This window comes from Sphaerodactylus townsendi, linkage group LG04 (genome assembly GCF_021028975.2).
Source record: "Sphaerodactylus townsendi isolate TG3544 linkage group LG04, MPM_Stown_v2.3, whole genome shotgun sequence".
Lineage (NCBI taxonomy): Eukaryota > Metazoa > Chordata > Lepidosauria > Squamata > Sphaerodactylidae > Sphaerodactylus > Sphaerodactylus townsendi.
Window position 1 is genome coordinate 120,810,651 of NC_059428.1, and position 24,586 is coordinate 120,835,236.

At 43.9% G+C, this 24,586-nt stretch overlaps 1 protein-coding gene across 1 annotated transcript in view; it reads left to right on the forward strand.

The window, feature by feature from the left end:
- Positions 1–215: 215 nt before the first annotated feature.
- RBM26 (RNA binding motif protein 26) overlaps positions 216–24,586 on the forward strand; it is a 55,509-nt gene continuing 31,138 nt past the window's right edge. The window contains exons 1-7 of the mRNA XM_048493107.1: positions 216–494; positions 13,524–13,642; positions 14,635–14,771; positions 16,144–16,232; positions 17,048–17,265; positions 18,105–18,365; positions 20,907–21,146. Of these exons, the coding sequence (XP_048349064.1) occupies positions 424–494; positions 13,524–13,642; positions 14,635–14,771; positions 16,144–16,232; positions 17,048–17,265; positions 18,105–18,365; positions 20,907–21,146 (1,135 nt within the window). The 5' untranslated portion in view covers positions 216–423. The remainder of the gene's footprint in view (positions 495–13,523; positions 13,643–14,634; positions 14,772–16,143; positions 16,233–17,047; positions 17,266–18,104; positions 18,366–20,906; positions 21,147–24,586) is intronic.

Here is a 24,586-nt window from a genome sequence, read left to right on the forward strand (position 1 = left end):
CCCCCCCCCTCCGCTTGCTGGGTGACCTTGAGACAGTCACATCCTTTGAGAGGAAAACCGTGTCCGCCGCCTCGGGTTCTCCTGGAGGGAGAAAGGCGGTGAATAAATAAAGGCGCAAAGGAGAACCCCCGCCCCCCACACACACACACCTCCACCCCCCCCCCACTCGGCCTGAGGCCCCTCCCTTCTCCGCGAGGTCCCGCCAAACCCCGCGACGTTTCCGCGCCGCCATCTTAGTCGTTCTGGCGGCGGCGGGGCGGGGAAACCTCGGTGGGCGGTGGACCGGTGTAGGCCGCAGCGGGGCGGGCGGAGCAAGGGAGAAACGGGCAGGCCCGAGCCGAACCGAGCCGTCCGGGTGGGGGCGAGCCTTGCCCCGCAGGGCCCCGGGCCGTGGCTGCAGCCTGTGCCGTCGCGGGACTCTGGATGGTGGTGAAAATGATCATAGAAAACTTCGAGGCGCTGAAATCCTGGCTCAGCAAAACCTTGGAGCCCATGTGAGTAACCCCGACTTCCCTCCCTTCCTGACCCGGTACACGCAGGTGATGCGTGTGGAAGCTTGGACACGTGTCGTCGGGGCTGTGGACGAAAGCCCGTAGTAGCGCCCCGCCCCCTTTCAGCCAGGCTCCGTCTAGCAGGGCCTTCAAGGGCAGCCTTGCAAGCTTGCTCCTAGAAGTCTAGCAGTGGAACAACACCAGGGATTTATATTATTAATAGACAAGGGATATATATGTACATTATCTACATTATCTGTAAAAATATAAAATTTTGGTATTGAACCAGCAGTTTTATCTGCTTCCATCTGTATGGTAGGATGTTTTAGCATGCAAAATCTCTGTATGTACACTGTATGTATGTACAATATACGTTTTATATGCCATGTATATCTCTGGTACACACTGAACATACGTTACTATTATACTTACTACTGGACACTATTATACACTGAACACAAGTTACTATTATGCTTACTACTGAGTTGGGCCTCTGGTCTGTGGAGGATGGCATCACCTGCCCTGGCTGGCAGAAACAGGTCTTTGGGATCCTAAGCAGAGCCTTTCTATCCTGTCCTGATATTATTATTTTATTTATCACACAACATTGTTTTATATTGCAGAGCAATTCAACCAAATGTGTATCTTTCTGTTCAAAATCTCAGTGACTTAAAGTAGTAATACTATGTACACACACATATATACACACACGCACACTTGAAATCATAAATTAGGCAGACAGGAAATCTTTACTGGCATATAAAACACACCTAAAAATTAGGGTCTGAGTGTGACCAAAATTAAAGCTGAGCCATAATTGCAAATTACATGTAGATACAGTTTCAAGCTTTTCTGAATATTGCTGTTCTGTTTCTGTTTAAAAAGCTACTAACTGGATGAGACTGTGGCTTGACACAACCCTACCCAAGTTTACCTACTGTGAGATTTGTACTATATAAATTGGTGCTGGAAATTGCCATGGGCTTCCAGAGGACGATTCTCTCTTCCCACGCTACCTAATCTCATGCATCATATATTTTTAAAATCCCATGTGTGGCTCCCAGGGCTCTAATGTTTTCCTCTTCCCTAGGAGTGGGGCTACAGAGGAAATTGGTGATGCAGTATCCTGGAAAAGAGGATGTGTGCTTTCTTAGTTTGTGCCTTTTTAGGGAGGGATGGATAGATGGATGCATACTTGATGGCTTCTTCTGCACATGCAGAATAATGCACTTTCAAACTGCTTTCAATGTTCTTTGAAGCTGTACGGAATAGCAAAATCCACTTGCAAGCAGTTGCGAAAGTGGTTTGAAAACTCATTATTCTGCGTGTGCGGAAGGGGCCTATGTTTTCAAAGGCTCTGGTGCAAGTTTTAGATGTGTGAGGGTAAGTGGTTGCATTCAATGGTTTTTATGCATGGGAGTATTAAAATTTTATAGCATGAACAAATAGTTGGTGATGTATGTATGTACTTTACTCTTGTTTTGGTTATTTGTGTGATGCTTGGGCCTTGTTGCTTTGCACAGATGCTATTTTACAAGGATACTCTGCTGCTGTCCTTAAGCTGCGTGCTTCAGATTTGTGCAGAGACGAGCGCGACTAGGAAATGAAAAGCAGGAACAAATAATTTTTCAAAAGGTCAACCGCTGATTAATTCTTGTCTGGTTAGAATTACAAGAAGAATCAACAATGACTGACTTAAGTTCATGTTTAGTGACGGTGCTTGCTTTGTTTCTTACGTCGCTTTATCTATGCAGGATAGACAGCAGAATTGGAGTGTGGAGTGTGGGCTGACTGAGGGATTTGTCTTCTTTACCTTCTATTGTGGTATACCTCGTTTTACAGGATATGTAATTGTGTGCAGGCTCAAATGAAGAACGTGGCAGGGTATGGCTCTGCAAAAACAGGACAGTTTTTGCATTTCCACTTACCAAGGGTAGAAGCGAGGTGGAGGAAAATATTTCATGTTCAAACTCCCCCCCCCCCCTTCATTCTGCTACTTCAGAAGTTGACCACTGAATGACGCTTTGTTTTTTGAGACTGTGTGTTACGCGGTCTTAATATTAAGTGTCTTGTAACTTTGTGTTAAAATAACAGGACTTTTGCAACCGTGCAAATGAAAAAAGTCTTGTCTGTATGCCTTCTTTTACCCAAAGGGTTAATCATTATCAGTATATTGAACACAATGGGGCTTCACAATATTTCTCATAGGCCATTACGTCTGGATGGTCGGAGGACCATGCAGAGGAATAAATTATTGCAGTAGATTTCCTTGAGTGGTTTTGGAACAGGTCACGCCCCCTCCACAAGTAAACACAGGAAATTACCGTATTTCTTCTTTGCAAGGAAGTTATAGCTTCAGTTGGTTGAATTTGCTTAACCTTTTTGTCAGGGTGCATTTTATGAATGCGAAATGGATCAATATTAGAATAATTAATGTTAAAACAAGATGTGGTTTATTGTTCTCTGAGCAGAGAATCTTCTTCCTGTTTTCCTTTTAGTATTCCCGTGCTCCCAGATTGCTGGTGCCCTTAGAGAGGCTGTCCATGTATCTCATTGGGCAAACACATTCAGGGTTGTTAAGAGTGTTATTTCCAGTTCCCTGATCTCTGGAGTTTTTTAGCTGTATTTGTGTTGTGCTCGAGCTTGTTGCTTTGGCATGGCTTTCACAAATACTTTAAAGACTGTTCAGTGTAGCGCACTTTCCTTGCGTTGACAGCGGAGTGTTTTCATTTAAATTTAAATTGGGTTTTGTTCTATTTAAATAAACAAAGTTTTTAAGGAAAAATCTATCTAAAGACAGTTCGCTATTTACCGTTACATTGTTCAAAGGTTATTCATCATTAAATAATGGTTAGTTAGTTATTATGTTGCATGAGGCTGTATATTCATGCAAAGTTTAATTATTATTTTTTTGTAAATTAGTCCATTAATGTATTAATCCATTCACAATGTCATGTTCTTCCAGAGGTTACTGTTGGACTGTTTGGGGCAGTTTTTCCTGTCTAGAAGATATTACGACAGAGATTACATGCCGCTTCACCACAACAAACACTATAACATAAATATAAAGAGTTGAGAAAAAGCCTTAAGCCCACTGACCCTTTGCAGAATCAGCCCCTTACCTGTCAACTGCTAAGTTTCAAGACGTTGAATGAATAGAAGACTGGAGAGGAATAGATCTGCACAAGGAGCTAAGTGTGAGAAGGCAGGGGCAAGCCAAGAAAATGAAATCTTTTGAGCAGAATACTCCACAAGTCTTGGGATCTTTGTGTGTATGCTCTGAGATTTATTGTATTATTCTCTCCCTGGAAGAGAAAATGTATAATGGCAGCAAGCTGGTTTGGGAATATTTTGACGAAGTTCCTCTACCTATGGGGAAAGCAGGGTGCGAAATGCAAACACCTATGGGTTATTATTCTACAAATGAAACCTTCGTCCGGTTGTAAATATAAAGATTATACCAGCAAGAATAAGCCTTCATGTAGAACATCAAGATTTAAATCTAACCGTACATGATTTAAATTGTGATTTCAATCTGTTTGATTTAAATCAAATCTACCCTGTTTGGCATGATCATTTTGTAAATACAAGGTACTTTATTTATTCAGTTTGTCGGGCATGTCTGTTGGAACATTTAAATTATGTCAGATAGTGTAGTATCATAGGCTATATAGCTGGGATTTTATTGTTGTAACTCCATATTGTTAAAGGAATTTGTGTACAGAGATTTAAATGTAGTTCATGGTTTACGATTATTTTTGTATTCTGAGTTTGAGAGAAGCGGACTCCATATTTTTTATTTATCCAGTGGTGCTTTCTTTTCTTCTGCCTTGTAGTGGTTTCGTTAGCATCTGGCTATTGAAATTTGGAGTACTGCTTTTATTTTAAGTAATCTATATGGATGAATCATTCCAAAGAAAATTTTCAGTTTAATATGCTGTTGAGGAAAAACAACTGCGCGGAACTACCCCATGGGTACAGAACAGTCACTGCTGTTTCTTTTAGCAAGTTGACTGCTTTTAACTCCTCCTTTATTTAATATTAAAACAATAAAGCAAAACAAAATTTACGGGCCATGCTTGACTGAGTACTGATGATCTGGCAGACTGTGATTGGGAGCTGAGGCATGCAAATTTGTTCCCATCGATTTACTCAGTGAAACTGGATTTCTGGAGAGTGTTTTTTCCAGATCGTCAGGATAAGAAAAGTACTTTGCTGGCGAGCTAATAAAGCACTACATGTAAATAGCTTGTATAAAATTTATTCATGTCCATACCTGTCCTTACTAAAGAGCACTGAGAACATTTGAAAAGCCGAATGAGAAGTATGGTCACATCCCATGCACTCCGCCCCAGCTGATTCTTAGTTTTGAAACCTGCCTGATCTTCGGAAGAGTAATAGTGTTGACTGTCCAAGCTGTGAGGAGTTACTTAATAACTGCATATGACTCTAGCTTGATGCTACAATTGGAGTACAGGTTCATGCTGCACTGAGGCCGATACACAATGCATGTCTCCATTTGGCGTGGATACAGACCTCCTAACTAAATACCATTAGACACAGTGCAGAAGTGCTCCATGGGAAAGGTTTGATGTTACTGTTTGAAAGACTACATAGTATGCATCGTAGGAGTGCACACACTGTCCCTGGATTTGATATGCAAACATTACATTTGGATAACCTGTTATTGAGTGTGGCCGTGCTGCAGGTTACTGACAGCAGGTTACTGACAGAAAGTTCCCACCCACTGAAAATTTAGGGAAGAGGATAATGGGGTGGAATGGGGACCATTTGATGAGCGCAGGCCGCTAATCACCCAGTAGCAATGGAATAGTCCTCTCTATAAGTTTAAGAAACCATTTTTAAAGTCAATTGCTTCATTGTAACTTGGTCAGTTATTTCCCCAGCGGTAAATTCCATCCAGTGGCTTTCTGTTGCTGTTTTTAATTTGATAATGCAAAATCCTATTGTGCTGGATGGGAAAACAATCTGTCTTCCCCCCCGCCCCCCCAGCTCCAGTTAGTTTATCCCCTTCTCTACTGAGCTAAAGCAAGTGTTCTTAGCGGCATAATTCTGTGCTTGTTTATTCAGAACTAAGACTCACCGAGTTCAGCAGTGCTTATTTTCAAGTAATTGCACATAGATGTTGTGGGTTTTCCAGACTGTGTGGCTGTGGTCTGGTAGCTTTTGCACCTATGATTTGCCTGCATCTGTGGCTGGCATCTTCAGAGGCCTGTCATGGGGTTTCTGTGCCATGGAGAGAAACAAAGAGAAGCATATCTTACTGTGACATTTCTCTGAAGCTGCCAGCCATAAATGCAAGTGAAACGTTGGGCGCAACATCTACCAGACCCACGGCCACGTAGCCTGAAAAACCCACAAGAGCCAGTCGATTCAGGCTGTGAAAGTCTTTGACAGTTGTATGTAGGCTTTTGAGATGACCCACTCGGATCCTATCGGTAACTTTTCTAAGTACCGCCTACCTACTTTTCAAGGGGAGAGGGCTATCATGCAGAAAATTTTGAGAATCGTCAAAACAGGGATTTTTGCCCATGTTACTCCATGCAGCAATGCAGAGAAGCCCTTTATGATTTGGGGTGGGCGGGCAATCACCTCCACCCTCATTCACACAGGCCACCAGATTGTGCTGCTGAACATTTACCAAAAGTGACCGGTAAAACATGCTGGCCAGCTAGCCAGAATGAAAAATTCTACAAGCCAGTTACCCGTTTTATCTTCACTGCAGCCCTGTGCATAAGTAAGGCTGGAACAGAGTGACCGGCTCAGGCCTGAGCACGATTCACACATTAAGGAGGATGCTGGCTTAGTCTAGGGTCCCTACCTTTTGTGATTGTCACATGCAAGTTGCAGACTCGCTTTACCTCCCTCCAGCGAGTTGCCTGGTTGAACCGTCACTGTGGCAGTCTGCAGGTGTACGTGTGGGTTTCCCCAGCAGTCCAAATTATGCTGTCCCAAGACATTTGCGGGTAGGGAAACGGCACAGAGGGGAAGGCTGAAGATACTTTGCAGGAGTGCCACAGTTGTGATCGAAACCAGACATGATGCGTTCAGAAACTGAGAACTCAACGTGTGACGGTTACACAGGGCTCAAAGTGGGGACCCCAAACACAACCTGTGTTATCTGTAATAGTGAATCCACATGGCAGAGTGGGGATTTCAGCCTGCTGGAACATACATTTAGGCTGTAAATTATGGGTAACTCAGGCCTGCCTGTGGCACTGTGTGATGGGCAAAATGTTTTTCTAACCCCCTCTCCCATCCTAGAAGCAACCTTTCCCATATTTGGCTGTTGTGGATTTTCCAGTCTCCGTGACCGTGGTCTGGTTGTTTTTGTTCATGGCATTTCACCTGCACGGCTGGTATCTTCAGAGGTATACCATGGACATACCTCTGAAGATGCCAGCTGTAGATGCGAGCAAAACATTAGAAGCGAAAACTACCAGACTATGGCCACACAGCCCAGAAAACCTACAATAGCCAGTTGATTCTGACTGTGAAATTCTTACCATATTCGTTTTAACCTCCTGAGAATCTGCTGAACATGAAACTGGTACTAGCAGCCTCATCTTCCCAGTGTTTTTGCTATGCTTCACAAGCAACACCACTGGGAAAGAGGGATTGGAGTCTTACACAGCATTGGGTTCTCTAGTGGTTCAGGAACTGACCTCATCTCCCCATATGGCCCTGTAAGGTCCCTCCGCTCGGTCGGAGGGGAACTTCTTGATGATCCCTGGCCCGAGGGACATCCGGCTTCAACAAGAGCCTGGGCTTTTACGGCCCTGGCTCTGGCCTGGTGGAACAGGCTACCAAATCGTGTCACAGGCCTGTGAGAGTTGTCGCAGTTCTGCAGGGCCTGCAAGACATGGCTGTTCCACCAGGCCTTTTCCACCTAGCCAGCCGGATGGAGCGAAGTAAGAGCTTCTCAGCCTCCAGCGGGATGGGGGCAAGAGGTCAGAGAAGAGGATTATTTATGACCACCTGTTTTTAATCTTTTTAATGTATGTTGTTATTTATTGTTTTAAGGTTGCATTGGTAAATTTGGGATGTTATAGGTTTTATGATTGTATTTATAATTGTTGTGACCCACCCTGAGCCCTGCGGGGATAGGGTGGGACAAAAGCCGAGTAAAATAAATAAATAAATAATGAATTATTTTTATTTATACCATTTATAGTCTTCCTTTCTCCCTGAGATTCAAGGCAGATTGCATGACTTAAGTCACCACCATCAGGCTGAGAAGATATCTAACGAACAATGCAAAAGGATTAGGAGAGCAGACATCTGCTTCGAGGCAGAAGTATTAAAAATGACACCTTGAACGGTGCAAGAAATGGGGTTATGTAAATAGAAATATATTGCCGAGTAAGAGAGAAGCTTGCAGCAACGGAGAAACACTCTTAGTAGTGTGGTGGTCAGTCCCTAACCCTTTATCAAGGTATCTTTCTGAACCATTTCATTATAGTATATCCATCTTACCTGTGTTTTTTTAAACCCCTTTTCTGAATAATTCCGTTTTAGATTGTTTGTGTGAAGCCAGCGGAGTGGGAACCCTCTTTGGGCAAGCCGATTCATAGGGCAGGGGCTGCTATAGAGATTGCACACACCGTGTCAGGGATTCAACCAAGTTAACTGAGATGCATTCCTAGCTCAATTAGGTTGTTACAAAATATATTGTTGGTGATTGTATCTAGTTGATTGAGATGCATTCCTACCTCAATGTAATCGCTACAAGATATATGTAACCAGCCTGCTATATGTTACCACTGCTGTAATGGAACATTCTTTCCTTGATCTGTTCTTTATGGTTTCACTCGCTACATAGATCACTAGGCTTACCCCTGACACTTCTAGTCTTATGGGAAACGGGATGTTTCCATTGTCCTGTGGGGGCAAGAGGCCAGATGACTTTATCTCCATCTGCCGCCAACCTTGGGGTGGCTCAGCTCTGAAATAACTCTTTCTCACATTCTTTGGGAAAATGGGAGGGGGGATTATTTCTGAATAAAGGGGATAGCAAAAGCTAGGTTTGGCAGAACTGGCTTTAGCAAGCTGGGTGCTTCGCTGCCTTCCAATAACCGCTGTTGATCAGCAATACAGAGTTCGTTCATTGATTCAGCGTCCGAGACCTGATGCGGCTAGCAGTTAAAATGGCAAAAGGTCTGGAATCCATGCTCTAAGAGGAGAGACTTAGGGTGTGTTTAGTTTGGTGAAGAGAAGGTTAAGAGGTGACATGACAGCCATGTTTAGATATTTGAAGGGATGTCATGTTGGTGAGGAAGCAAGCTTGTTTGCTACCTTCTTCAGAGACTAGGACCAGGAGCAATAGGTTCAAGGTGAAATAAAAGAGATTCTACCTAAACATCAGGAAAATCTTCCTGACATTAAGGGCTGTTGGACAGTGGAATGCACTACCTCGGAGTGTGGTGGAGTCTCCTTCTTTGGAGGTTTTTAAACAGAGGCTGGATGGCCATCTGTCAGGAGTGCTTTGATTATGTGTTCCTACATTGCAGGAATTGGACTTGATGACTCTTGGGGTCTCTTCCAACTCTGTGAATCTATGACCTTACAGCATAGAAAATACAATAAAATCAAACCGTTTAAAACATTTATTAGTACAATAAAAGCTATGCAATCAGTAGCACATGAATTTGGGTGAATCCTAATTACTCCCCACCCACCATACCGGCACAAAGGGAGGCCAGCCAAGATGACCATAACCTTCATTTCTGCCCTGGAGAAATAGCTCTGTCTTGCAGACCCCACAGAACTGAGACAAATCCCACAGAGCCCTGGTTTCATTTGTTAGAGCATTGCACTGGGTTGGAGCCAGGGCCAAGAAAGCCCTGGTCTTAGTTGAGGACACCCGAACACTTTTCAGGCCCGGGAATTTAAAGCTACTGAACACCTGTCATTTCAGCCATACCTCATTATTTTTTCCTAGATTCTGTTTTTGGACTTGAAAGTACATGTTCTATGTTAAACACTATCCTGACCTCTGGCCAAGTAATTAATGCTAATAATTGGCTTCTTCTTCTGGAAGGATGTGATTGATGAGAGAGAATTAAAATGGTGAGGAGTTAATTCTTAATCTTCAAAGAGCATGCAGTCATTTGCTCTTGCCTCTGCTATTTTTAGGTTTTTGCAGTTTCCTTGAACTTTCTCATTGGTCAATTTAAATACGATTCTTAACCGAAGGGCCACCCGACCTGATCTGATAGGAGTAACTGCACACTTAAACTTGAGTCTTTTTGTTGCTAGGCAAACATTCCAAAAAGAAGCAATCTACTCTCTATCAGATCTCTTGCTAGTATATTTCTGAAACTAGCCCATCCTAAAAAGCAGCTTACACTGTGGCTGTCCAAAGAGCTTAGGCAGATTCCGCATGGGCCGAAAACAGTGGTGTGAAAACGGCGCAAACCCTTTTATGTTGTTTTAAACCATTTTACACCGTTTTCCCCCTGCTGTTTTTTTACTCATGCGGAATCCGCCTTAGATAGGTTGAAGTTTGATCTGAGAGTCAATTTGGTTAGAATGACAATGTCATCATTTCCATGAAATGTCACACCTATAGTTTTAGTAGTCGCCTGCTTTTTGAACCTGTGTACAATGCCTAATAATATCCATCCTTTATGATTAATGTTTTTTTTTGGGGGGGGGGGAGAGGGGTAAGCAAGAAAAATGTTCTTTTTTTTCCTGGCCAGAAGATGCCAGAAGAGCTAGATTTTGTTAGAAATTTCGAGAAAAGGTTGTGGGGATGCCCCAAAATGGCTGACCTGGTCAGGGGAGAGCCAGTCACAAAATACCTAGTGTGCAATAATTCCCTTTGCAAATCAATTCATAACTGCAGTAAACTCCACTTCCTTTTTCTTAAGCCTCAAATGAAGTCATATCCCAGCAGTTGAGCTCTGTTACTATCCCAAACATTGTACCATCTGTTTGGCCACCCAGTAGTTCAGCAATTACATTTAGTGACCCTACCATAAAACCTGCCCCTCCATCCCTAAACCTTAGCAGACACAAACAACCATAATTTATGGCACAGAAAAGAGCAAAGAGGAAAGGCGGGAATGTTGCACATATCACTTTGACTTCCCTAATCATGTATTTGGGACTGGGGCAGAGAAGGAACCCCTCTGAGGGAGACCTTGATTGATGAAAGCTTGGGGATTGAGGCAGGAGTCTAGAGCGTTTCTCCTTTCCATAAAATCAGGGAAGCATAGCATCTGGGGTGGGGGAGGACAGACATCCCTCCGCCAGGGTGGCAGAGCAAAGTAAGGGGGGAAAGCGTTGGTGAAAGTACTCTTGGGCTAATTACACCAGAGGCCCCCGCAGTGTGCTGGCAACTAAACCCCTGCACTGCAAACATCCTTGTACTGACATACAAGGAAGTTGCTGTGGACGGGGACCAGAAATGGCACGCTACAAACTTCCTTGTACCGATGTCCAAAGAAGTTGCCATCTGTCTATTGCTCTTGCTCTTGACTTTCCCCATGGAAAGCAAGAGCACTTCAGGCGCACGCCTGATGCCGCGGCGGGGCAGAGGGGCGGTAAGCTCCCCCATCCGTAATTGGCCTTGGCCTGCTGGGGGTGGGGGTGGGGGCAGAGAGCAAGAGGGCAGCAGCAGACTGAGCGAGGGGGAAGCGAGGCCCCAGCTGGTATACCTAAGTGTATGGAGGGACACAGCCAATGACTTCCTGCTTTTCCTATCTCTTCCCCTGGCCAGAAACTGAGGCCTTTGATGTAGCCACAGCATGCCATGTGGTGTTGACAGTTATTGGCCCTGTCAGGCTAGGTGGTGTGGAAAGAGGTAAGCAAGTGGATACCAGGAAACACATTGGTGGGTGTTGTAGCACCCAGAGGCATCAGAGTGGGGAATCATTGTGCTAAACTGTTGCATCCCTGTGGGTAATAATCCACACTCCTACCTTTTGAGAACCAGCTTGGTGTAGTGGTTAAGAGCAGGCGCACTCTAATCTGGAGAACTGGGTTTGATTCCCCACTCTGCCACATGAGCTGGTGAACCAGATTAGCTTATGCATTTCAACACCCCTGGACTAGCCAGTTGGGTCACCTTGGGCTAGTCCAGGGGTCTGCAACCTTCGGCTCTCCAGATGTTCATGGACTACAAATCCCATCAGCCCCTGCCAGCATGGCCAATCTGGAGAGCCACAGGTTGCAGACCCCTGGGCTAGTCACAGTTTTTCAGAGCTCTCTTGGCCTCACCCACCTCACAGGGTGTTTATTGGGAGAGGGGGAAGGGAAAGGAGTTTGTAAGCCCCTTTGAGTCTCCTTACAGGAGAGAATTGTGTAGTCGACCCACGCGGTCAGCGTAAGAACGAGACGAGACGCGGAGATAACATCTGGTGGAGATCGCCAGCAGCGGGAGACCGGAGGTCCGTAGCCTCTAGCGAAGCTCCCGGCATGCCGGGTTCCTGGCACCTTTTATTGTTATTCTATCGGGGGCGCAGGGAGGGAGTGACCGGGGGGAGTTCCGGGAGAACGGGAGGCGGGAGGTGGGGAGGTCATCATGTGATGCAGGATCTCACCTGGCTACGTGCGTATGAAAGGGAGCCGTAAGCGCCTGAGCCTAATCCCTCACCTGGGGGCAAGACCATTGTCCCTGGGCGCTCGTGAGCCGGGCAGTTCATGACCCGCGGACTCACGGGGGGATGAGGAGTGGGGGTACATCGGCAATGTAGGGTCCGCTACGTCCCAACGTTCTACCACGGTGCTGCTGGGTCGGCAGTGCATTACTACAGAATTGGGGATATAAATCCAAACTCTTCTTCTTACTTTGATCTTCAAATGATAAAACAGTTGGCACTCCAAGAAAACCTGATTCACCCCAACTTGAACTTTCCATTTGTTACGATACTGAAATAATCTTCCCGATGATTGGAATAAAAAAGTGGAATTACCGGGACGAAATTTCCCTAGCTTTTCCTCTCTGAGAAGAAATCATTACCCATATAAACAGACAAAGCCAATTAAGGTTAACCAAGTTTTGAGGCTGTCTGGGGTTTCTTAGCTGACTGTTCTAAACTGTTTGAAGAATATGTTGCTTCTACTACAGAAGGAACACTTTCAGAGATGCATGACTGGGATCCACTACCACAATCATGAGAGACAGCTGCTATCCTGGACATCTTTGAGTACCCAGATCAGTATTAATAATACTTGGATCCTAGGGATTTGTTCTGCTGAAGCGCCACCTTCCTCTGTCACACAACTTCTCCTTGCATTGAAAAAAGCACTTTGCGCTGGAGAAGGGTTCTGCTGTTCGAGGGACAAATACATAGGACTCAAATTATTATAATTAAGAAAAGGTCATTTTTACAGTTGGGTAGGTTGGCAAAGGAATGGGGTCTTGTGGAAGCTACGAGAAGGAAGGAAGCCAGAAGATGTCAGGATGTGTTGTACCCATGTGGTTGCTATTCAGTGGTTCCTAGGTTGTTCACTTTTACTGATAGGAAGTAGATCCAGTCCCTTAAAGTTTGACATCAATGAAACCAAAGAATTAACTCGCGAATCGCAGAACTGGAACTTGAATGTGGGCAACTTCAAATGGCAAAAGATATCGGCTTAGATTTAGTGACACCCAAGCCAAAACTAAACAAGGCATAGAACAGTTCTGCTTTTTCATTATCTTCTTCAATACCTAATGCTTTCCTCCCAATACCATTATTATCACCAGAATAAGAACATGATAGCTAAAAATTTCATTGAAGAACAGATTTTAAATCCATTTCAGCAGCATTCTAAAAGTTAGAATTAAATTGTAGACAGCATCTTTATTTCATTTGGCCTCGCTGTGTCTGATAATGCCCAGAAATTGCTTGTGCGGTGTCTTGTACTATCAGAAAAGCAGTGAGAGGTATACTAGTGTGAGGTTTTTTTCATAGCTTCTCCAAGGACCCTAGCACATGCAGAAGTCATCTGGTAGAAGCAATCCATAAAATATGAATATACCTTTCTTCCCTGACAGATATTCCTGTGTCTTTTCATTTGTAGATGTGATGCCGATCCATCAGCACTTGCTAAGTATGTTCTTGCTTTGGTGAAGAAGGACAAAAGTGAGAAGGAGCTAAAGGCCTTGTGCGTTGATCAGCTGGATGTGTTTCTTCAGAAGGGTAAGGTCTCCAGTGAGTTCTATTTTATATGTTTCTGAACTCTCACTCAGTTTAGGATTCCATTTGTTTGGTTTTACAGTATCTTGGATTAAACATCTTCACATGAATACAAGGTTCAGCCTAGTAGTGTTATTGTTGCTTAGAATATAGGTGTTAAAAACATACAAAAATCCACTGGTATTTAATGCAGCAGTAGCATTGCTAGCAGCCTCCTTGAGTTTCTCGCTTGAAAGTTTACACATAATATATTCTGTATAGGCCTTGGATTTCAATGTGTGGAAAAAGAACTTTGCAAGTGTTATGAAGTTTTTACTTGTTGAATTCCATACTTGGCTCCATATCTCCTTCCCCCACCCCTGCCCATGATAACTGAAAAGGTTCCAGCAGTTTAAAAAGATTACTCTAACTTGAATATTTTATTGTTGGTGTAGCTAAGCAGAATCCCACTACTACTACAAGTACTTCCTGCTACTGTGATGGTGAACCATGTCAAAAATTCGGAAAATGTCTAACTTGACTCTTCTGGTCTATCCTCCCCCCCCCCCCCAAGTGCCTGAACAAAAGACGAATAATTATTTACATACTCATTTATTTTAAAAAATACAGTCCAATCATGTGTGGTGCTATGTATTATGTAAGAAAACTTCAAGTAGTTACAAAAATGCCTCAAACTCAAGCAGGGAGAATAGCTGTTGTTGGGTGTTGGTGAGCATTGGCATGTCACCTGAAGCATTCAGGTGCATCCCCTTTGACACACAAATCACAGGTTGGCCATCACAGTCCTACTACCATATATGGTGTTATCCATACTTCCTTTCTGATCCTTAATGTTCTTTGACTGTGATAGCACTGTGCTAATGGTGGTAGTCTTAATATGATGAGACTTCTTTCTGTGCAGCTACACAGCTGATGTGAAGGGAATCCACGTAGTGCTAAACCAGAGTTATTTCTCAAATGCTAATTTTGTGCATCCCCTTTGGTCAATTTTTCAGAGACCCAAATATTTGTAGAAAAACTGTTTGATGCTGTGAATACAAAGAGCTATCTACCTCCCCCGGAGCTGCCATCATCAGGAAGCTTGAAATCAGACTTCTTTCAGCATCAAGAAAAAGAAACGAAAAAGGAGGAGGTAATGTCTGGAATTTTGTGTTGTTGTTTTTTGCATGTTCACTCTGTCCTTTTAAAAGAAACTGCATCCAAATGTCATGATCCCCTTTGTGACACGGTAGCCATGCTAGTCCCTTGTACAAAATAAAACAACAGTTCAGTGGCACTGTAAAGGAGGCAGCTTGGTGTAGTGGTTAAGAGCAGGTGGTTTCTATTCTGAGTTTGATTCCCCCACTCCTCCACTTGAGTGGCAGAGGCTTATCTGGTGAACGAGATGTGTTTCCGCATTTCTACATTCCTGCTGGATGACCTTGGGCTAGTCACAGTTCTTCGCAACTCTCTCAGCCCCACCTACCTCACAAGGTGTCTGTTGTGGGGAGAGGAAGGGAAAGGAGCTTGTAAGCCACCATGAGTCTCCTTACAGGAGAGAAAAGTGACATGATAAATCCAAACTTCTTCTCTTCTTCTTTCAAAACGAGCTTTCGTGAGTCACAACTCACTTCTTCAGGTATTTCAACACTGAGCTCTTGGGAGATGGATTGAGTAGATCATATAGCAGAAAGGCAACGGTAAACCACACGTGTAAGTCACTTGCCTTGAAAACCCTACTGGATTGCCATAAGTCAGTTGTGAATTGATGGTACTTTACTCTCTCTCTCTCTCTCTCACACACACACACACACACACACACACGCACACACGGAGAGAGACAGAGAAAGCATATTTAATAGGAGATGAGTCCTAGAGATACAAATAAAGGGCAGAAAGTCTGTGGTAAGAAGGTGATGTGTAAAGAAAAGGGGAGTGTGAACTGGACCACTGTTTATAGAATGTATTATCTGTTTGATGTATTTATTATACTCCTGTCACTGCATTTTTTTTCTACTGACGTAATACCATTTTCTGCATTGTGTCTGCATTTTATATCATGTCTAGTATCGTATGCGTGTTCAGATCTTTGTTATCCTGTTCCAAGTACATTGCTTATTAGATGGCTCATCATACTGATTACATCGATTTACACAATCTAATCTGCACTAAGTTTTAGTAAGACAGGCAAACTATAAATATAGCAAGTAAAATGAATAAATAAGTTAATGACAGGGTGAAGTTACAAGGAACCTCTGTTCATTGGCATAAGAGTTGTAAGGGAGAGCAAGTAGTAAGATTAGAGCAAAGCAAAAGTGTGACACAGACCAATTTCTTTCTTGTCTGATATTATGTTGTGACAACTCCTCCCTAGCAAAGACGAGAACAGGTGGTGGGTAGCTCTGGGATTGAAACTGTATTATCCTACAGGAAAGTCTCACAATTGTTTCCATTTTTGCTGGTTGCTGGACGACATTTTCTGAATTGTAGACACAACTTTGTTTTTCCCCCCCTTATTTTTCAAGGTCATTAAGGAAGAAGAACGAGAGAAAAAGTTTTCTCGACGGCTGAATCACAGTCCACCTCAATCAAGTTCACGGTACCGAGAAACCAGGTAGCCATTTGTTCTCATTTTTGTGCTAGATATGTGATAAGAAGTATAGAGATACAGATAAGCTAGCAAATTATGTACGGTTACATTTGGGGTGAGGGTTGTGATCCCTATTTTTTCCTAAAACATTACATGTTTGGAAAAAGCGAAAATAAATAATGTTTACATAATATCGTCAAGTGTACCAGTCATCTTCCACTGAATCGTTTTGTAGTTGAAGTTCAACTTACTGAAAACCAAGTGAATAATTATGTAGCCTCAAATCATCCTTGTCAAACCTGTGCTGGTAACAACCTATTTCTGCATCGTCTGTGATTTTTCCCACCCGCTTGAATTTGGCTGTATAAGAAGGAAGTTAAAAGTGGTAGTGACTGAGTTGTGAAAGGAAGGATCAATTTAAACACTGTATGCTTTCTAGAGGAGCAATTGATACTGAAGCAGGAGCATGCTTGCTTGGTTCATCAAACGCCTAACAGTGGACTCGATATAGCACAGGGAAAGGTGATGCTGAAATTTAGTAGGTATAGTGTGCAAGGAGCCTGAACAAGCTGTACCGTGCCTGTAACTACTAGTTCAGGTCAGAGTGTTTAAGGAGCACAGCTAGGTGTGGCCCATAATATGTTGCGCGTTGTGTTTGACATTTGCACTTACCCATTATTATGATTTACAATACAGAAGTGTTTGTTGGTTTACTGACTGTACGTGGTTTTTCACACAAAGGGTTACATTTTTATCATTGCCATGAATCAGGAGGTTCAACATCTGTTTGGGTCTAAAACTTATTACTGTTTGTACGACAATTAACCCAAAATATTTAGAAGCAGGGATGAACGAAAGAAAGACGAGCGTTCTCGCAAGAGGGAATATGACCGGAATCCACCCCGAAGGGAGTCCTATAGAGACCGTTACAATCGAAGAAGAGGCCGTAGTCGGAGCTACAGCAGAAGTCGCAGTAGAAGCTGGAGCAAGGAAAGGTTGCGTGATCGAGAGAGAGACAGGAGCAGGAGTCGCACCAGAAGCAGAACAAGAAGCAGAGGTAATTGGACGCCTCTATTTTACTGACTTCCAGTATCTACCATATATACTCGAGTTTAAGCTGACCCGAATATAAGCCGAGGCACCTAATGTTGCCACAAAAAACTGGGAAACTTATTGACTTGAGTATAAGCCTTTGAACCTTGACTCAGTAGCAGCTAAAAACAGAAGATTTGGGAGCAAGATGAGATAGAGTTGCCTAACAGGGTTTGCATTAGGGATGAGCAGCTTTCCAGCACTCTAGGAACACAAATGAACCACTGTTTTCCTCCAAATGTAGAATAATTCTGGGATTCATAGCCATGCTAGCCTAAACTTTGCTCCAAAGAAAGTCTTTGTTTTCAGCAACATCAGTATTTGGCAGTAAACTACTGTACAAAGAATTGTATTCATCTCTAGAATGCAACACACCAGTAACCCTTAGGAGAGAAATGCCTCGGTTTCTTTTAACACACACACAGCCTAGTTGTAATGCTATGCAGGCTGTCCTTACAACTTGTTTTTACGGCTCTCTGGTGAGTTAGAAAAAAAGCAGCAACATGCTTACCGGACCCCCACAGCAGCCCCAGCAGCCATCTTGGAATTACCGTATATCCTCGAGTAGAAGCTGAGAAGTTGAGGGGGGCTTTTTCAACATAAAATATGTTCTGCAAAAGTTGGCTTATACTCGAGTATATACAGTAAAAACAAAAATACTTTATCTATCTGCCTGTCTCACATTTTGGTCATGCACTTGATACACTTGCTCTGAATTTTGTTTCTTGAAAAAGTTGTCCAGCTTCCTTGGTCTCTGGCATTCCTTTCACCCTGTGCCTTTTTTCCAAAAATGTTTTTTTGCAGAAAGAGATCTGGGGAAGCCCAAATACGACCTGGACAGAACAGAGCCACTGGAAAACAACTATATTCCTGTTTCTTCTGTAACAAACATTTCATCTGGCCACTACCCTGTCCCCACACTAAGTAGCACTATCACCGTCATTGCTCCTGCTCACCATGGAAATAATACTACTGAAAGTTGGTCGGAGTTTCATGAAGAACAGATGGACCACAACTCCTATGGGAGACCTCCGCTGCCAAAGAAGCGTTGCAGAGACTATGACGGTAAGCCTCGGAGATGAAATCCCAGTGTTTTAGTTTCAGGCTGACACAGAGGTCTTAGTGTCATGTCTGGGATCGGTCACTAAATGTGCCGATTTGTTTGCTCTATCTGTATGCCACCCTAATTGTAGTGCCTACCTTTTCAGCTTGTAATCTTTTTCGTTTTGGTACTTACAAAACCTGATACATAGATATATGGTTTTAATATAACCAGGTGGTTTTCTGTTATGTGAATGAACCTGCCCGATTCTTCAACTCAACATGTTTCCTCTTTCCTTGGCCTTCTCTGCTTGCGTGTGATAGTCAAATTAGTCTTTTCATCGTTTACTACAAAGCACAGTTTTCCTTTACAGCCAAGCTGACAGGTTATTTTTTCATTTGGAACATTTACATTTTGTCTTTGAATTCAACGTTAAGTGCTCAAGGTGGCTGACGTCACTATGGCAAGGAAACTGAAAAGCTGTAGTGCAAGGGCGATTAAAGCACAACGTGTAAGCCAGGTTAAGAATTTAATTTTAAAAGGCCTTTTGAAATCAAATATTCAAGTGCTATTGGAAGTTCCATAGCGAGAGTGACATGTGTGGTTCTTGGGGGGAAGGAGTTCTAAAAACTGAGGTCATCCAGACCCACTGGATCACACCACCATAACTTTAGATTCCCACAGCAGAGCCACTTTGCACAGTCTCCTGATATGAACAAATATACACAGATAGTGCTAAAGCATTTAGGGCTTTAAATGACTGAAACAGCCCTTTGTATTGAGAGCCAGTGTGGCCTGTAGAAAATGATATTCTGTGCTCATTGCAACAGGCCCAGTTCACATTCTGGATGCCGCATTCCGAACCCATTGATGCTTTGGGGACGGTCTCCAAGGCACATGTTGCTATAACTAGGACTAGGTCCATCTTCTCTGGGAACAGCCCTTCCTGACAAACCATCCAAAACTGCCTGAAAAACTTTCTTTGTCAGCCCTGTCACCTGTCAAGGGGTCGGTGAGGAATTCTCACTGTGAGACTGCACCTCAAGTGGGGTTGTGCTCCCCCCAAAAGCAAGTTGAATTCCTTTCCCTGTCCCAGTTTTGTCTTCAGTCTACAACACTTTCATTGTTTCCCTTTCTTTCTTCAGTGGCAAACCAGAATTCCTGATCAACAATCGATTCTGGTTTGGAAACCAGCATTTTGGATCCTATAATGATGTTCCTCTTGTGTTTCTCTCCCACTGCTGTGGTAGCTGTTCTCCACTTAGGCACCTGCTTCATCCTCCTGCTCAAGGATCCCATAGAAAACAATGGATTTGTGCAATTAGGTGTGTCAGTGTCGGAGCAGGCAAGCGCCGGAGAGGATGGCAGCCTGCAGGATGGCCTGAGAGAAATGCGGGGCGAACAGCATTATAGGATCCGGGGAAAAAATGCTAGTCGTGTTTTTTGCAATTTGGAGCAGCCAATAATAGTTTGCCTCAAGGTCAACATTAAAAATTGCTCCTTGGCTCCCTTCCTTCCTGACTTCTTTACGTAGCACAAAATACGGTTTGCTGTTCCGCCTCTGGGCCTGGGAGTCAAAATTATATTGCTGGTTATAATACTTTGCTCAATAATGATGAACTACTGTCCTGGAAATGAAGCTAAGACAGGGGTAATAGAAAATAGGAAGTGGGTGGAAAATGGATAGAAGGTGGAAGAGCATGAAATTTTTATCTCAATTCCTTGCTTTGCTTGTAAGCCTTCAGCAGCCACTTCCCACACAGTTTTCTGACCCTTCTGAAGTTGTAAATCCTAGAAGCGGTTGCTTTCAGTGCTTGCAGGCAAAAAACCATGGGTTTAAAAGAGTAGTTCTGGAGGGGGGGGGGGTTGCAGAAGAATTGGGTAACAGCATCTTCAGCCCTGTTATGGTTGGAATCCAGAAAGGAAGGAGAAAGTACCAAGCGGAAAAGAAAGGGAAGACACTCGTGAAACAAATAATGATCGGCGTTCAAATTTCCCGGCTCAAGAACTGCAGATCATCTGCAGATGAACTTGGTGTAATGAAATATGACTAATTTATTGTATTGTCGAAGGCTTTCATGGCTGGAATCAAGTGGCTGGTGTGTGTTTTCCGGGCTGTGTGGCCATAGATGTGAGTCAAACGTTAAGAGCGAAAACTATCCAAATTCGGCCACACAGCCCGGAAAACCCACAACTGCCAGTCGACTAATATATTCTCCAGTATCTTTTATAAGAGATTCACTGCACTTGGGAAATTAACTAATTTTCACATTTCATGTCGTTGTTCAGAGTTCTGCTATTCACAATTGAAATGCACGAGATCAGTATTCTGACCCTTTTATGCCTATTAAAGGTTAATAAAGATAAAGATAAAGAAAGTATTCTGACCCTTAAAGTAATGCAATACAAGGCATAGGAAAGAATGAGGGGGGGCGGGGGGGGAGGGTTGTTTGTTTTTTGCAATAGGTTTGTTGTGTTGCAAACTCAAATCGAGTCAACTTGTAAAAAAAAAGCTCTGGGAAGGAAAGTGTTAACTTGTATTTTTCCGACCTTTTTGTTTTCAGAAAAGGGTTTCTGTATGAGGGGAGACATGTGTCCTTTCGATCACGGAAGTGATCCCGTCGTTGTGGAGGATGTGAATCTTCCCGGCATTTTGCCTTTTCCATCACAGCCCCCAGTGGTTGAAGGACCCCCTCCTCCGGGACTTCCTCCCCCTCCACCTATTCTTACTCCTCCTCCTGTGAACCTCAGACCTCCGGTTCCGCCTCCAGGCCCCTTACCACCCAGCCTTCCACCTGTCACTGGTAGGATCCACCCCCTTTTTTATTAATTGCATAAATAATACCATAAGGTTTTATGTTGAAATTATGTAATGTGCATGAAGGCCCCTGAGTCTGTCCTATTCTGTGATTGTCTACAGGTTTTCTTCACTGTAGTTGTAGTGCAAAATATAAGTGTTCTTGAGGTTTGTTTGCCCAGGGATGCTTCAGGACACTTTACAGCTGTTGTAGGCTAGTAATAACTGCTTGGGAAGCTAATGTCAATTAAATTGATATACTCTCCCTAACCAAACTACAGCAACAAATCGATAAGAGCTATAACAGCCCTCATAAATACATGAAGTGAACTTACTTCCTGATGCTGCTACAGATTACAATAAACTCCAGCTAAAAACTCTCTGAAAATACCCTGTTTCTCCGAAAATAAGACATCCCCTGAGAATAAGACGTAGGAGAGGTTTTGCTGAAGTGCTAAATATAAAACATCCCCCGGAAGTAAGACGTAGCAAAGTTTTTGTTTGGAAGCATGTCCGTCGAACAGAACACCAGAGCATGCAGCTGTGGAGTGGAAAAATAAGACATAGCGCATCTTTGGGAGCAAAAATTAATATAAGACACTGTCTTATTTTCAGAGAAACACGGTAGCACAGGTTTTCCTGCTTCTCAGAAGATGTCTGGGCAGACGTCTGGACAGAGAGTTTTATAATAAGAGGTGGTGCTATCAACAAGGCTGTGGATCTTAAAGCAGCCAGCTGCGCAGCATAATGTGGCCCTTTGCAGAGAGCTTTCTCAAAAATTTTTGATGAGGAAGTATATTTTCAAAGATGCAAGGGCCAGACTATGTAGCACTTGGAAGCCAAAGCCTTGTGCTGTGTTGGAAACCAAATGCTTATCAGAGTTAGACATTTTAGGACCAATCTTATATGCTCACCGTGATCTGCTTGGCTTCAAATTCCAAGAAATGTGTTTTGAAGTTGCTGTTGCTTCCAGACAGTCTTCAGGGGCAGCCCGGCAAAGAGTTAAATTAGGTAAAAATAGTTCCCCTTGGAATCACTGGATCATTACTGACTCATTGCTGATACTGATGTCACATCACAACCTTCTCCAGTCATCTGCACTTTACCTCCAGCAACCTGGGTACTAATTTTACCAACCTCCGAAGGATGGAAGGCTAAGTCAACCTTGACCTGACCAGATGAAATGGACTTCTGTTGGGATCGAACTCAGGTTGTGAGCAGAACTTTGGACTACAATGCTGCAGCTTACCACTCTGCAGCACAGGGTTCCTATGGAATTCTTTACAAGAATAATATAGAAATTACTGTGGTATGAATGATGGGACGTAAAAGCTTGCTTGATTATATATTGAGAGAATATTCTAGGTCGGGTCTGCAACCTGTGGCTCTCCAGATGTTCATGGACTACAAATCCCATCAGACCCTGCCAGCATGACCAATTGGCCATGCTGGCAGGGGCTGATGGGATGTGTAGTCCATGAATATCTGGAGAGCCACAGGTTGCAGACCCCTGTTCTAGGTAAAGCTAGAAAAAGACCATTCTGGCCTCAGTCACAATCACACAGCAAGGCTATGTCCAGAAGCTTCCCAGTCAGCAGCCATGCATGTTTAGGGAAACAGTGACCCAGTCTTCAATAATCAACGCAAATAAATAGGTAACCAACCTAATTGATATGCCTCGTTCATATAGAACTCACCAAGGCAGACCAGTATGCAAAATGCATGGTTCCACAAATAAGGGCATAGTAAAATATACATTCTGAACTCCACGAGACCGAGTATGTACCTGGAAACGCATTCTGGATTGGACCTTTTTTTACACTATGCACTTTGACTGTGGTACCCTCCCGATTATGAAATTCTTTGTTTGGGCTTTGAGAAGGGGCTGGGCTTATAACCAGCTTTGCCACTTTTTGGTTCACTTTGTACATTCACATGATTTAACAATCTACTCATATTTTGTACAAGATTGTAATTATTGTACAGCCGAAGTTTAGTACTCACAGTTTATTTCAGTGGGTCGGGACCCCTTTGGGGGTTGAACGACCCTTTCACAGGGGTCGCCTAAGACTCTCTTCATCAGTGTTCTCCATCTGTAAAATGGATAAGTGTTAGGGTTGGGGGTCACCACAACATGAGGAACTGTATTAAAGGGTCGTGGCATTAGTGTAGTCATACCCACGAGGCCCCAATGAAGAGACGAGACGCGGAGATTTCATCTGGTGGAGAGAGCCAGCAAGCAGGAAGCGCGGGATCCCGTGATCCTGGCAACTCTGCCGTGCGCTCGCCCCTCACACCTTTTATTAGGGTTTCAAACGGGGGCGTGTAAGGGGGTCGGGCAGGCGGGAGATTGGGAGAGCGGGAGATCATCATGTGATGCATGATCTCATCGGGCGGCTACGCGCGGGAGGAAGCATCCGTGTCTGGGTCTAATCTTCACCTGAGGGCAGGAGCCCTTTTGTCCTTTTGTATGGGACACCTGGTGACCGCGAGTCAGGCAGTTCATGACCCGTGACTCATGGGGGAGCGGGGGTTGGGGGAGCGTGTGCGCCCGGAAGGCCGTAGCCGGCACCGGCATGCCTGGCGCTCCTTCTACGGTTCTGCCGGGTTCACGGGCTCACCCCTACAATTAGGAAGGTTGAGAACCACTGGTTTATTTGATTCTGTATCTAGGATAAGTCATTGTCCTGCTCTTTGAGCTGGGATGCCCTTAACCACCTCAGTTATGTTTCAGCTGAGTTAAGCTTAACTGTGTTGGCCCCCTGTTGATTCCTGACAAGAATGGGAAGGAATGATGGGAAGCTGGCACCTTCCCTTCTCCACAGCATCTTTTCTCTTGGGTGTGACACGATCAGAGGGGAATTGTGTAAGCTCCACCCTGTTAGCTGGGCCTTCTTACAGTGAGGCTTTGCACGGAAATCTTGGCTTCTGCCTGTGTCATCTGTATAGTGTACAGATTCAAACACAAACAGGTGGCGACCCCCAAAAGAAGGCTAGGCCAAATGAAAGAGAGCCTAATCAGGAGTTTGACATTTTTCATCAGGAGTTTGAAAACCCAGTACGTCCTAGGGTGCTTAGCTTCTTTCAACCATGTAGAGTGAGGATAGTCTTAAATTCTAAACCAGTGGATTTCGAAGTGGTGGAATCTTTCATTCTGTACTGCATTTCCAACTGTTTCCGAAGATCCAGAACGGGCCCCACGCACGATGCCTGCTGAAATCTTTCCTGGCATCCGCCAAGTGCTTTAGGAAGTTGGTAGGGCCAGATGAAACTTAACCAGCAAGGCTTCTGATTGGTTCTGCAGATGTTTAAAAATGTTCCTTGCGCAGTAGTGGCAGCTGCCGTCAAAGCGCCTTCAATGTGAGACTGAGGGTAAGCTGTGGCAGCCATTTTGTGGCTGTGCCCGCCACACTGTGCCAGAATTCCAAATGTGCCCACAGGCTGAAA